Raw genomic sequence first — 15,768 nt, forward strand, 5'->3', positions numbered from 1 at the left:
TCTACCCTTTCTTGATTTTATTTGCTTCCTTGAAGTTCTTCACGTGTGGGCTTTCATTCGAAAGGTTTGTGTGTTTGTCGCAAGATGCCTAGAAGTGTAGTGATGAGTCAAGAAGCTATTAGAATGGATGAATTCGAGGAGAAATTCCGAATCTTGCAGAAAGCCGGCATCTTTGTCCATGATGGACGTTGCAGATTAAAAGTGGAAAGATGCAATTAAGAAGATTATCGCCACCACAGTGCTGTCTATAGCTATAAGAGGCCACTTTACTTTTGTCTCTTCAGTTCTCGATTCTACTCCATGTTAGAACATTTCTGTGAATGTTATTCTGATCTAACTAGTCCTATTCTATGTTGTGTGGGCTGAAAAAATTGAATCATAGGAAGATTGTGTAGATGAAGGAGAAGGTTCGTCTTGTTGCTCCCCCTGGGATTAGTGATAGAAGTTACATAAGAGGTGGATTATATTTGCCCCATGCCTACGTCTTCTAGGGTTGGTATTTGTTTGGAGACCTGATATTGATAAGAAGATTGAATATAAGATTGAGTAGAAGATGGAGGAAATGAAGAGTTGAGATGTAAAACATTATGAGTGAATTTTTTTCTTAAAAAGGGCAAAGAACTGTTAGTGAGGAAGTTGAAGGGAATGTGGTGCAAGAAGGGCAAATCTTGCCAATACCTAAGGTGGTAGCAAAAGGAAATCAAAAGGAGCAGGTAAGTGTATCTTCTTTTATGGGAAATGAGGAGGCATCAGGGCTGTTACCAAAAATTGAGTTGGTTACTTGTGATGGCAGAGAACCTAGGGTTTGGCTTAAAAAATATGATTAAGTATTTTGAGATGTATAAGGTTCCAAGGTATCAAAGGGTTGGAATTGCTACTCTTTTCTTAATTGATAGGGCAGATTCTTGGTTTCATAACTGGAGCAAGGGAAAGGCTAATATGTTGTGGGAGGAATTTGAGAAGGAATTGTGCTTTAGGGTTGGGGATGAAGGAATGGAGGATATAGTTGAGGAATTCATACAATTAAAGTAAGAAAACAATCCAATTGGAATTCATGGTGACATGGATATCAAGCTTCTTGATGAAAGTGTTGCAATCTTAGATAATGAAGTGTGTCATTTTGCTAAATAGACAACTTCTGTATAAGATGTTATGGCCATTAGAGTATTGCACAATCAACTAAGATATGTTGGTGTAGTTGTGTACAATTTGTTGTTGAGATCATTGAACAAACAAGCTATAAAAACCTAAGTTGATGAATCTTTTTCATCATTTGTCCATGTTGAAGATGACTATCTCATGCGTGATGAAGTAAAGATTGTTAGCAGTGTCTTAGCATTGAGAAATTGTGATAATTTACTGCTCAAATAGACTGAGTTTGAAATTAGGAGAAGGCAAAGGAAGAAGATGTGTTCCTTCGGATACTATAATCATTTTCTACTCAAAGAGAATCAGTTCGAAATGAGGAGAAGATAGAGGAAGAAAATCAAGCCCTTGTTGCAGCTATTTGTTTGCCAATGACTTTCCATGTTGTTGGATCCAATGTGTTAGAATTCCTTAATTAGTGTAAATTAGCTATAAATTAGAATGTAATTAGAAATTATTGTATTTATTGGCTATTATTAGTTTCCTATTTAGTTCTAGCCTTTGCATATAAATTAGAATCATTGCAAATCAATTTGTATGGTGAAAATATATAAAGAAATTCTCCAATTCTCTGTTTCTACATGGTAACAGAGCCTTGCCAAAATTTTTTGGCTTGAACAGTATAATTCTAGGTAGTTTTTTTTTGTGGGTCAAGCTTCTACGCCATTCTAGGAGCGAGGTGACTGTCACCACCCACTTGAGGAGGAAGGACATAAGTAGGTCAGCCTACGCCCGGAGTTCCGTCGTCGTCCAGTGAAGTGCTTGAGCTCACGTGCTTCTAGAAGTTTTACGCTGTTCCTCATGCGCTAGCTCGTGCACCCTTTTCCTGGTGATTTTTCTGGCGCACTTCTAACCAATGTGTTTCCCACACCTGGTTCGCACATTTATTTTTTGGATACCTTTTGTTATCCAACTTTTTCCTTTCTGTCTCGGTACCTATTCTTTTAATTGAAGATGACTAATGGAAAGAAGGAAGCTTCTGAAACAATGGCTGGATTTGTTGGTAATAATCCCTCTTTACAACTTAGTCTTGTAAAGTTGAATGGAACTAATTATTTGACATAGTCTAGATCTTATTTACTATTCATTCAGGCTAGAGGACTGCGGGGGTATATCACTGGAGATGAGAAAAAGCCAGAAGTGCTAGTTCTACCTACAACCAGTGGGAGTCAAAGAACTCTCTTGTTAAGTCATGGCTCATCAATTCCATGCAACTTTATATAGCTCATGGGTATTTACTGTTGAAAAGTGCAGCTACCATTTGAAGTGGTGTTTCTCAGATCTATTCTCAAGTTGAGAATGATGCACAAGTTTATGAGCTTAGGAACAAGATTCATGGAATAAAACATGGTAATCATGGGCATTTGAATGTTGAATGTTTTTCAGATGCCGACTGGGCTGGATCTAAGGTTGACAGGAGGTCAACTACTGGATATTGCGTTTTTATTGGAGGAAATTTGGTGTCTTGGATAAGCAAGAAGCAGAGTGTAGTTTCTCGATCTAGTGTTGAATCCGAATACAGAGCCATGGCACAATCAGTATGTGAGGTAATGTGGATACTTCAATTACTAGATGAGACAGGTTTTAAGACCTCCCTGCCTGCGAAATTGTGGTGTGATAATCAAGCTGCTCTTCATATTGCTTCTAATCCGGTGTTTCATGAGCGGACCAAACATATTGAGATTGATTGTCACTTTATTCGTGAAAAGATTCAACAACAGATCATCTCAACAGGACACATCAAAACTGGAGAGCAGTTAGGAGATATTTTCACAAAAGCTCTGAATGGAGCTAGGATTGACTACATTTGTAACAAGTTGGGCATGATTAACATCTATGCTCCAACTTGAGGGGGAGTGTTATGGAAAGTCAATCACTATATTATTTCTCTTTATATTTTGTATTCTGTATTCCTATTTAGGATTTCTTATTTAGGATTTCTTCCTAATTAGTAGAACACAATTATAGGAATCAATTGTATATATATACCTATGTACAGATTAATCGAAATCAATGAGAATCATCTCTCTCTACAATTTCTATAAGGACTTTCAGACTTCTTGTCCGGCTGATGCAGTTAAGTTCCAGAAATTGGTTGAGGAGCGCATATATGATTTTCTTGCTGGGTTAAACGTGGAGTATGATCGGATTCGGGTCCAAGTGCTTGGTAAGGGTCCTTTGCCTACCTTAAGGCAGATATACTCTTATGTTTAGCAAGAGGAGAGCAGAAGAAGTGTCATGATCAGTTTTACAGCTGTTGATAAGGCTGGGCTGACTGCTAACTCCTCACGAGAACAGTCACATGGTCTATCAGATAAGGATCAATTGCATTGTGACTATTGTGGGAAATCTTGGCACGCTAAGGAACACTGTTGAAAACTGCATGGCTGCCCAACTAAAGGGCGTAGAGGAAAAAGGATGGGCTCTACTAGACCATAAGCAAATGTATCTGAGGTTGTGGATGTTTCTGAAGATACCGCTATCACTGGGATGCTTTCCAATGAAGAGGTACAGACTCTGAGGCGATTACTATCACAGCTTGAATCGCAATCCAATACAGTTGTCTCTTCTAACTTTGTTAACTCAGGTAATGCTTTTCTTGCCAATCTTAATAATTCATTTTGGATTATAGATTCTAGAGCAAACAAGCATATAACGGGCTCTTCGAATAAATTCATATCCTATTCTCCATGTTTAGGCAAAGAAAAGGTCCGCACTACGGATGGATCCTTATCTAATATTTCTGGAATAGGTTCTGTTAAATGCACTCCTACTATAAGTCTTAGTTCTGTTTTACAAGTGCCTAGCTTTTCTATTAACCTTTTGTCTCTCAGTTCTATCACAGAAGCTCTTAATTGCAAAATTGAATTTTTCCTACTCACTATGTATTTTAGGAGTTGATAACAGGGAGAACGATTAGCAGTGGTAGACTGCAAGATGGGCTATATTTACTGAATGATTGTATTGGTCAGGCCATGTTGGGATAGTCTATGGGTGTTGAAGAAGAAATTATCCAATGGCATAGGAGACATGGACATTCTTCATTTACTGTTTTAGAGAAACTTTATCCTCTTTTGTTTAAGCAATGCAAAACTGAATTGTTAGTATCTGATACTTGTGAGTTTGACAAACATACTAACAATTTTATCCTGCAATAAATAATAAGGCTTCAGTTCCTTTTATGACTATCCATTCTGATGTGTGAGGGCCTACTCAAACTGTGTCTTTATCGGGTTATAGATGGTTTATGATCTTTATTGATTGTTGCAATAGATTAACAGTATATTTAATGAAAGGGAAAAATGAAGTATTTTCATATTTTCAGCAGTTTCACAAAATGATTAGCACCTAGTTTGATGCTCATGTTAAAATACTGAGAACTGATAATGGCACAAAATATATGAATGGAGTTTTTTAGGAGTAGTTGAAGTCACATGGAATTTTGCATCAGACTAGCTGGGTTTAACACTAGTGTTCAAAATGGGGTGTTTGAAAGAAAAAATACACTTACTTGAAGTTGCTAGCTCTCTTGTATTTACAATAAATATTCTCAAACTTTATTGGGGGGATGTTATTCTTGTTGCTGCATATCTTATTAACAGGATGGCACTCTGGACTTTGGAGTTTAGGAGTCCTTTAGAGGCTTTGCAAAATAAAAATTCATATACTGTCCCTTCAAAGGTCGTTTGTTGTGTTTGCTTTGTTCATCAGCTTAATAGTGAGAAGTTAGAACCTAGGGCCCTTAAGTGTGTTTTTATTGGTTATTCCAGTACTCAGAAGGGGGTATAGGTATTATCACTCTTCTACACGAAAATATTTTGTGAGCATGGATGTTACCTTCAGGGAATCTGATTTTTGTTTTCATCCACCTCTTTAGGAGGAGCATAGGAAGGAAGAGGTGTCTTTCCCTTCTTTTTCGTCCTCTCCCAACCTTCAACTTCAGGGGGAGAATCTGGGCTAACCTTCAACTTCAGGGGGAGAATCTGGGTTTAGAGCCTATACCTAACAATGATATTCGAGGGGAGTTACCTAAATCTCGAGGTAGACTGATTAGATCAGATTTGAGAATTTATACTCGGCGAAACAAGACAGATATAACTATCGAGTAGGAGGCTGTTGATCAACCGGAATCCCTGGATTCAATTCCTGGATATCTTGAGATATGTGATGAGTCTCCTTTGGTTCCTAATGAGTCTAATTTTGAATCTCAGTTTGTTCTTTCTTCTTCTGATAATGATCTTGATATTCCTATTGCTTTCAGAAAAGGTGTTAGAACCTGTACTAAACATCCCATCTCTAATTTCATTTTCTATGATTCTTTGTCTCCATCCTATAGAGCCTTCCTCTATTTCTATCCCACAGGATTGGAAGAAAGCATGTCTTGATCCAAAATGGAAGGTAGCCATGGTAGAGGAGATGAAAGTTCTGGCAAAGAATGAGACATGGAAACTTGTTACTCTCCCACTAGGAAAGAAGTCAGTTGAATGCAAGTGGGTGTTCACTGTGAAACATAGAGCAGATGGTTCAATTGAGAGGTATAAGGCCAGGCTAGTAGCAAAAGGCTTCACACAGACGTATGGGGTAGATTGCCAGGAAACCTTTACTCTTGTTGCTAAAATGAACACCATCAGAATTTTGCTGTCATGTGCAGTAAATCTTGAGTGGGACTTGCGGCAGTTTGATGTAAAAAATGTCTTTCTGCATGGTGACTTGGAAGAAGAATTGTATATGAAAATTCCTCCAGGGTTTGAGGATGAGAAGATTAGAGGGAAAGTTTGCACACTGAAGAAAGCATTGTATGGTCTAAACCAGTCACCTAGGACATGGTTTGACAGGTTCAGTAAGGCGATGGTTTCCTTTGGATACTGCCAAAGCAATGCTGATCACACCTTGTGTATAAAATACTATAGGGGTGAGATCACACTGCTTATTGTCTATGTGGATGATATTGTGGTAACTGGTGATGATAGGGAAGAAATTGCTCACCTAAAGGAGCACCTAGCACAGGAGTTTAAAATCAAAGATTTGGGAAGGCTAAAGTATTTTCTTGAAATAGAGGTTGCTAGATTAGATAAAAGAATCTTTATTTCTCAAAAGAAGTACATATTGGATCTGTTGGAGGAAACAAGAATGCTGGGCTATAAACCAGTATAGTCTCCCTCAACTCAACTCAACTCAACTCAACTAAGCCTTTATCCCAAAAATTTGGGGTCGGCTATATGGATTCGCTTTTTCCACTCTAAACGATTTTGGGTTAAATCCTCAGAAATGTGTAATGCTTCTAAGTCATGTTGTACTACTCTCCTCCAAGTCAATTTAGGTCTACCCCTTTTTTTCTTTCTATCCTCTAGCCTAATGTGCTCTACTTGTCTAACTGGAGCCTCCGTATGTCTACGCTTCACATGACCAAACCACCTCAATCTCCATTCTCTCAACTTATCTTCAATTGGCACCACTCCTACCTTTTCTCTAATACTTTCATTACGGACTTTATCTAGTCTAGTATGACCACTCATCCACCTTAACATTCTCATCTCTGCAACTCTTATCTTAGATGCATACGACTCTTTCAGTGCCCAACACTCACTACCATATAGCATAGCGTCGTATGGTATGCGGTAAAATTTTCCTTTTAATTTATTGGGAATCTTACGATCACATAAAACCCCGTGGCACGTCTCCACGTCAACCATCCGGCTTTAATCCTATGACTAACATCCTCCTCACATCCCCCATCTACTTGAAGGACTGAGCCTAGATATTTAAAGTGATTACTTTGGGACAGTGCTACTCCATTCAAACTAACTCCTTCCCTATCACCAGTTTGGCCTTCACTGAATTTGCAATGCATGTATTCTGTCTTCGTTCTACTTAACTTAAAACCCTTTGACTCTAGAGTACTTCTCCAAAGTTCTAGCTTCCTATTGACTCCTTCTCGTGTCTCATCTATCAGAACAATATCATCCGCAAACATCATGCACCAAGGAATACCCTCTTGTATATGTTTCGTCAGTTCATCTAAAACTAATGTAAAAAGGTAAGGGCTTATGGCTGATCCTTGGTGTAATCCAATTGAGATCGGAAAATCTCTTGTGTCCCCTCCCACTGTGCGCACAATAGTAGTTGCTCCTTCATACATATCTTTCAATACTTGTATGTACCTAATAGATACCCTCTTTCGTTCTAACGCATTCCACAAGACCTCTCTTGGAACACTATCATAAGCCTTCTCCAAATCAATAAAAACCATGTGTAGATCTTTCTTCCCATCTCTATATTTCTCCATCAAGCTTCTAATGAGAAAGATCGCTTCCATAGTTGAACGACCAGGCATGAAACCAAATTGATTGAGAGAGATAGAAGTATCATGACGTAGTCGATGCTCCACAACTCTCTCCCACAACTTCATAGTATGGCTCATGAGTTTAATTCCCCTATAGTTTGAGCAACTCTGTATGTCTCCTTATTTTTAAAATTAGGTACTAATATACTCTTCCTCCATTCATCAGGCATTTTCTTTGAGTTTAGAATCTTATTAAGTAATTTAGTTAACCATGCCACTCCCATATCTCCCAAATACTTCCACACTTCAATTGGTATTTCATCGGGTCCACAGGCTTTACCTACTTTCATTCTCTTAAGTGCTTCCTTTACTTCTAAAGATCTAATCCTTCTAGTATAATTTACATTCTTTTCTATTGTTCTATAATCTATATTCACGCTATTTCCATTTTGACTATTATTAAAGAGATCATTAAAATAATTTCTCCATCTTTCTTTAATGTCCTCATCTTTCACCAACACTTTTTCTTCTTTATCCTTAATGCACCTAACTTGATTGAGATCTTGACATTTCCTTTCTCTACTCCTTGCTAATCTATAAATATCTTTCTCCCCTTCTTTAGTTCCAAGTTTCTCATATAGCTTTTAAAAGGCATGTGCTATTGCTTGGCTAGCTGCCTTTTGCCTCTTTTTGCTATCTTATCTGTTCATATGCCTCATTATTATCACATTTAGGTAATTTCTTATACCATTCCCTTTTTCTCTTCTTGCCTTTTGTACTTCCTCATTCCACCACCATCTCTCTTTTGAGGGTGGTCCATGTCCTTAGACTCCCCAAGTTCTTTTCTAGCTACTTCTCTAATCTTTGATGCCATCTGTATCCACATATCATTGGCCTCCATATCTAGCTTACATACTTCAGACTCAAGAAGCTCATTTTTGAACTTCACTTGCTTTACTCCTTTGAACTCCCACCACTTTGTTCGAGCTACACTATTTCTTCTGACCTTACTTGAATTGTTCCTAAACTTGACATCCAAGACCACCAACCTATGTTGACTTGTTAAAGCCTCTCCTGGAATGACCTTGCAATCCTTGCATAGAGCTCTATTTGTCTTCCTGGTTAAGAGGAAGTCGATTTGACTTCTATGTTGCCCACTTTTGAAAGTCACTAAATGTGACTCTCTTTTTATAAAGTAGGTATTTGCTAGTATTAGGTCGTATGCCATAGCAAAATCCAGGATGCTTTTTCCCTCCTCATTTCGACTGCCAAAACCAAAACCTCCATGAACATTCTCATAACCTTGCCTATCACTTCCTACATGTCCATTCAAATCTCCACCAATGAAAACATTCTCTTCATTCGGTATGCTTTGCATTAAATCATCCATATCTTCCCAAAACCTTTGTTTACTCTCACTGTCTAGTCCTATTTGTGGGGCATAAGCACTAACTATATTTATTGTTTCTCCGTCTATTACTAGCTTTACTAGTATAATTCTATCTCCTACTCTTTTCACAGCTACTACTGCGTCTTTCAATATCCTGTCTATGATTATACCCACTCCGTTCTTGTTTCTCTCCTTTCCGGTAAACCACAATTTGTATCCTGAATTACCCACTTCCTTACTTTTCTCTCCTACCCATTTAGTCTCCTGAATGCAAGCAATATTCACCCTTCTCCTTTCCAAGGTATCCACAAGCTCCATTAATTTTCCTGTAAGTGATCCAACATTCCAAGTACCAACCCTGATCCTCCTCCTATCCTGCTCCTTCCTAATTGGTCTCCTTCTATGATATCTTCTATTATTTTCTATGTCTATCTTGTGTTCTGTTCCACTATTTGTTCTATTATCTGTCCTATGGACTAACTTCTTTACCCACACCCGTCCATGATGTGGGAACCCTTGCTCACTTAACACCACACCCGGGCGCCGGCATGGCGCGTCGCTTTCGGTGAACGCCCTACACCCTTGCATATTTATCACTACACCCGGGCTCCGATGTAGCGCGTTGTTAGTAGAGGACGCCCCAACGTTTATATCATTTGAATCCATATCATAGGGTGTGACGAAATTTTTACGCTGGTTGTCACCTACCGCAACCCTCCTCCTTTATCCGGGCGGGGAATCAGTGAAATTAGGGAGATATCAGAGGTTCGTTAGCAGACTGATTTAACCTTTGCACACTAGACCAGACATAGCATATGCAGTGGGTCTAGTGAACTAGTATATGCATGACTCTTGTGAATCTCCTTTAGAGGCTGTTTTTCGCATCTTGCGATACTTAAAATCTGCACTTGGGAAAATACTTCTTTTCTCAAAGCATGGTCATCTTCAGATTAAGGCCTTTACATATGCATATTGGGTTAGATCTCTTGATGATAGGAGATCGACATTTGGTTACTGTACTTTTATTGATGGTAATCTAGTCACCTGGAGAAACAAAAAGCAAAGTGTGACGACTAGATCCAGTATAGTGGCTGAATTCAGAGCAATGGCTCAAGGTATTTATGAACTATTATGGTTCCGGAAGTTGATGGAGGAATTGAAACTGCTGGAAGCTAGTGGTTTATTCTTGTTCTGTGATAACAAAGCTGCCATCAGTATAGTTTACAATCCAGTTCAGCATGATCGGACCAAGCATTTAGAGATTGACAGACACTTCATAAAAGAAAAAATTATCTATGGTTCCTTAAGTGTCTCTTACGTAGGTTCAAAAGAACAGTTAGTTGATTTGTTCATTAAAGGATTAAGTTGTAAGGTGTTTTATACCCTAGTTTGCAAGTTGGGCATGTGCAACATATATGAACTAACTTGAGGGGGAGTGTTAGAATCCCTTAATTAGTGTAAATTAGTTGTAAATTACATTGTAATTTGGAATTATTGTATTTATTGGCTGTTATTAGTTACTTATTTAGTTCTAGCCTTTGTATATAAATTATAATTATTGTAAATCAATTTGTATGGTGAAAAATATATAAAGAAATTCTCCAATTCTCTGTTTCTACACAATGTTATATTGCTGCAACAGTGGTTGCAACCAATGCTTACCAACAAAGTTCCAGCTAAGGTGCCACTTGGGAAGTTAGAACCTTCATTCCTACAGGCTCAATTCCAGATTTTCAACCTTCTTGGGGACAAGAAGGTTCTAAAGGGAGGGGAATACATGAGTAGAGAACAGACTTAGCTGGAAATATATTAAGTAATTAAGCAGTTAGAAAGTTACTAAAACAGTTACGGAATTACAGTATAAATAGGAAATGTACCTGTATGATTGGTCATAAGTAAAGATCAATAAAGAATACTCTTTTCTCCTATTTTCTATTCTCTTTCTCTAATTCTCATCTCTATTCTCTGCTATCTCTTCTCCTTCTCTTATTTCTCCTCTTCTAAATTCTTGGATTAGAAACCCTAATATAAAGGTTTATATGACAAAAGGCCACATTTTCATTAACTTCACTCTTACACCTTTACATAATACATAGTCCATATTTATAATGGAAAGCACAAGACATAATTCATAAATTAAGAAAGAATTCAAACCACCTTGAATTATGGGATTTTCTAAGAATTAAGGAGAAATCTCATCCCATGAATTAAGGAGTAATCTTATCCCCGAAATGAAGGAAAATCTTATCAATTCTAATAATAGGAAAAAGGAAAGACACTAATATTTCATTTAACATATATATCTCAGCTATTTCAAATAAAAAAAAATTGTTCCTTAGTCTAGCATTTTTCGCTATTTGACATTTTTTTAGTTGTAATTTTAGACTATTAATAGACTCTATGTTTATATGCTAGGATCAACAAAGCAAGCTAAAAGCTACATGATTCTTGCCAGCTAAAAGCTACATGATTCTTTGGCAAGTTTGTTAAGACCCTTGTTCTTTGTATCCTTCATGTCGAATTCAGAAGACTAGACACTAGGGGCATGTTTACTTATGTAAAACAGTTTTATTTGTGTGATAAGTTAGTGGTTGAAAGGGTGAGAGAAGGGAAAGGAGAAGACCTAAAATGATGTGGATGGATGTAGTATCAAAATATTTATAATTTTTGAATATTGATGCAAAATTGGTCTCAAACAGAGCTGAATGGCAAAAAAAAAAAAAATTTCATATGATCAACCCTAACTAGTTTAGTATTAAGGATTTATTGTTATTGTATAGTTATAAGCTATATATAATCTGTATCTGCTCAATGATAAGAATAATATTGGATTTATTATATACTATAATTAAGTAAATTTAACTTAAGAAGTAATTTGTAATAAGTTGATTTTATTATTTTTTTTATATCCAATAATTTGTCTTATATTTGAAGTTTGCTCATACATTCATTTAGGGATAACAACAGCAAAAGCTTTAAAGTTTGTTCCTTTCTATAAAGAAGTCTTCAAAGCTATTTCTTGTTATAAGGCAGTCAAACCAAAATTCTACATCAGTGGTCCCCGCTTCCGATGAATAAAAAAAAAAAAGAGGAAGTTTTTGTTTTCTGCTCTTTAGTTGTTGTTATTCTATTGTTTTGAATCTCTATAACTTGTTCCTTCTCTGTATTCTCTTTCATGCCTTTTTTTTTTTTTCTTTCTTTATTCTCTTCTTTTTCATTATTTTCTTTTTTTCATGAATTCTTCTACTTTAATATACCATTTTAAGGCATTGGTTTTCTCTAGCTTAATTCTTATACTTCTATATGTATTATACATTTGTTATTGTTATTGAGTGCACTTTTTGCTTTAAACTACTTTCTCTACCTAATATTTAAAAAGATAAGAAATTTCAAATCAGCAAACAACTGTCAAAAATAGCAAATTAAAAAATTTTTAATTTTTCCATCTTCCTTAGATGTGCAATTTCAAATTCATCACTCAACTTTACATATAGTAAAAAAAAATTAATTACATTTTAGATGATCTAAGTTGCGATTTCAGTAATAATTGAGGACTGAAATATAATTAAAAAAATTTGTTAGAATATTTTGATTTGTCGTTTGAGAAAAAAAAACATAGATTTTTTTTTAATATTGGTGAACTATAGTTTTTTTTTTTTTTATACAAATCAGAAAATTAAAAGGTCAAAAATATTTTAGATCTTTATTGTAATTTTAGAAAAAGGATTTAGGCTGAAATTTAAAGGAAAAAAGGGATTTTTTTTTTATCATATTTGATTAATGGAATCTAGGTTCAACTACCGGATAGGAGAAAGGCAAAAGACGAACCTTTTTAAATGTTTTAGGACTTTATCACCCAAAAAAAAAAAAAAAAGAAAGGGGAGATTTAGGAGTTAATTGTAAAAACAACTAGTTTTTAGGAATTCAAAAGGGAGTTGTTGATTTGAAATTTGTTATCTTTTTATATGATTTGAAAGCTTATCTTTTGCAAATTGATGACAAAGAGTGAATAAATTAGTTAACTTGTGGAAAATAGTATTGACTAATAAAGAATAATTTTCAAAGCATCAAGACTTGTGTATAAGAAAAATAACTGTTAGTACTTGATTATGAAAATTCATTACTAAAAAGAATTCAGATCAATATGAGCCTAGAAGCTATAATGCATGGTAGCCGAAGTGGATTCATTCCATGATGGGCAGCAGAAGTAACTAAATTTCTTAGTGGTTAACATGCGATAGAACATTCAAGTTGAAAATAAGAGATATGAGAGAGAGAGGGGTGGGTGGGGGGGTGGGTGTGCATTTCTATAATTTGTGTTGACCAAGAATGTCTGGTTATTGCATGACATTTTTTGTAACAGAAAAACTGAACTTCCTCAGTTTGTGAGATTTGTGTTTTATTTGGAGAACTCTTAAGAAACAGCAGTTTGATTTATTCAAGGAATTCAAGAAACTAATATGGGCACGTGTTCTGGTGTTCCTCCAAATCTATGGAACCACATTGATGGTCAACTTCTGGCCATTTTCACAGTGATCACTTACTCCACATATGAACCAGATTCGGCCAACCTCTGATAAGAACAGCGAGTCATTACCGCCTGTAAACAGTCCCATGTACGTGTCTTTTATGCATCCTTCATAGGCTGTTGAATTCACTTGCATCACATTGTGCAAGCCTTTTTCGTAATTGAACTCTGCCAGGATAAGATATATGTGGCAAAACGTCATTCTTGATAATTGCAACAATTTAAAAAATAACCTGTTTATGTAGTTGCAGAATATAAATGTCAGCTTAGAAACTCTGTACATGATCGACAATTCTGTGTGTTCTGTTCGTGTGAGAGTGTCTGCATATGCCTGGAACTGTTCATTTTTGCATGTAAACTTACCAAGGACATCGCCAACGTGAAACTCTTTTCCCTGGACCCAGTTGGAGGAATTGGTGAAGAGTGTCCATCCATCAGTGTCTCCGACTATGTGGGTTGCTCCTATTGCATGAAGCACATTAAGGTACGTAGCAAGAAGGTGGGGTACAACCATATTGGAGAATGAATGAGCTTGAAGAGGCATTCTTTTTCTTTGATTTCCAGTTTTTATGTGTGATGATATGTTCCAGAGGGAATGATAAAACTGTCACTGATAAGTTTTGGAGGATCACAATGTTTTGGTGTCCTGATTAGGTTGACATGTAAATTGCATTGCTTGTCTGCTATTACTGGCATGTCATGCTTGTGTTATGCTTTGTTGTATCAATGAACACTAACAGGTATGCACTAGCATTTCAAATGAACAGTTCTCTAGGCTGATTTCATTTGTTTTGTCATCAACACATCAATATTTTTCTTCTTGAAATTATTTAACAAACTCAATGCACATTGAACGCATAAGCTTCCAACTATTGGATAAGATTTAATGCCCATTTGGTTCAAACTTGAGAATTAAGAATTGGAAATGGCAGCAGCAGAATTGCAACCGGAATGAATTTTTTCCTTTTTTGATTTATTATTATTTTTTTTTTATAGAAAGTTATATATATAATTTTTAATTATTTATTCTTTATCTTTTAATTCCACATGGCGAGTCTAATTAGTGCAAAATTACTTCGTACAAAATTAATTTTAAAATTTTTATTTCTTATTTTTAAATTTATAGTTGCAGCAAGGCAGTTTTTTCAATAGCAAATTGTTTTATGAGAAATTATAAAAAAGTATGATTATGCTCATTTTCATTTTAGAATGTGGTTCACTATGTGATATAGTACCATGAAGTTAACAGAGACAGCTTTCCATTTATTCTCTCAAAAGTTACTTATGTGGATTAAAAAAATTAATATTTCACAAATTTAAATGATTTTAAAGTAAGAGGAAGAAAAAGCAAAATAAAATACATAAACACATCGCAGATGGTGGAAAATCAAATTGGCTCAAGTGGATAATAGGGTGGAGAAGCAATATTTGAATGGAATGTGTACTGAAACAATATCAAGTCGACTGACGAGCTTCATCATCACATAGAAAATGAAGAGAGAATCAAAGTTTCTCATGAGCACGAAGAAGCAGGTCAAATACCGAAGCCCTATGAACAGGAAGAATGTGAAAGCGTAGCTTTTCAACAGAGTTTCTCACTAGATCCTGAGTCCCTCGCCTAAGTCATCGATCCTTGCCTCTTCACTCATCACTTGGGCACCAAGTTTTTTCAGCTAGGCCTCTCAGCAACTTAAGTTACTCACACCTCTCTTACTTATCATGCGAGGCGTTCCCTTTAGCGTTATGGGTTTTTAGCGTGTTTATGTGGAGTTTATAGAGCTGTTAATTTGGTCAAAGTCTTGACTATGGCATGTAGGATCGTAGCTAAAGCTTTTCATTTGCAGCTAGAATGTCATTGTGCAATGCAGAGGAAAATACCATCATCATTCTGCATTGATTGCTAATTTTATTTTGGACACTTGTTATGCAAGCAAATGATTCCAAAATTCCCCCAGATTTTATTCACCAACTTATGATGGATGCTATTTTCTGTGCTTCTTGCCTTGATGCTAATGAAAAGTTGACAATAAAGAATTATTTATTTTGTTAGATTTTCATTGCATACACGTCATTTTTCCCTGCAAGCTCTATAGATTGAGAGTGAGAAGTTATTTGTTGATATATCTAGAGTGCTTATAGCTGCTTTGTCTTTGTCACAATTCAACTCTATCGGCCGAATTGATATTAGGACTTGAACTAGTATAAAATCTCTGAAACTCATAGTAAGTCTCATTGTTATCAAATCCAAACTCAAGGCCCATCATATGAATAAAATATTATTATACATTATAAAATATTATAAAATAAATTAAGAAGTTCAACTCAATCTAATAAATAGCCCAATAATATGTGAATCCCAGCTCAACCTTGATAGTATATAACACATTAATACATTATTTATTAATGTCATTGTGGAGTTTT

The 15,768-nt window shown here is 35.9% G+C and overlaps 2 protein-coding genes across 7 annotated transcripts in view; one reads left to right on the forward strand and one right to left on the reverse strand.

Moving 5' to 3' along the window:
* The window catches only part of LOC110655305 (uncharacterized), a 42,800-nt gene extending 28,666 nt beyond the window's left edge, over positions 1-14,134 (forward strand). The window contains exons 6-7 of one of the 6 annotated variants that reach the window (XR_009144800.1): positions 11,235-13,435; positions 13,593-14,134. The gene's annotated coding sequence lies outside the window, so the exon portion shown is untranslated. Of the gene's footprint in view, positions 1-11,234 lie in introns of all 6 variants that reach the window. The other 5 variants (XR_009144801.1, XR_009144803.1, XR_009144799.1 and 2 more) reach the window with 5 other exon arrangements.
* On the reverse strand, positions 13,114-13,885 carry LOC110655306 (mavicyanin). Its single transcript, XM_021811561.2, has 2 exons — positions 13,711-13,885; positions 13,114-13,515 (listed from the first exon to the last, which is right to left on the reverse strand). The coding sequence occupies exons 1-2, from the start codon at positions 13,859-13,861 to the stop codon at positions 13,310-13,312; spliced, it is 357 nt and encodes a 118-aa protein (XP_021667253.2). The 5' UTR covers positions 13,862-13,885; the 3' UTR covers positions 13,114-13,309.
* Positions 14,135-15,768: the final 1,634 nt, after the last annotated feature.

This window comes from Hevea brasiliensis, chromosome 16 (assembly GCF_030052815.1).
Source record: "Hevea brasiliensis isolate MT/VB/25A 57/8 chromosome 16, ASM3005281v1, whole genome shotgun sequence".
Lineage (NCBI taxonomy): Eukaryota > Viridiplantae > Streptophyta > Magnoliopsida > Malpighiales > Euphorbiaceae > Hevea > Hevea brasiliensis.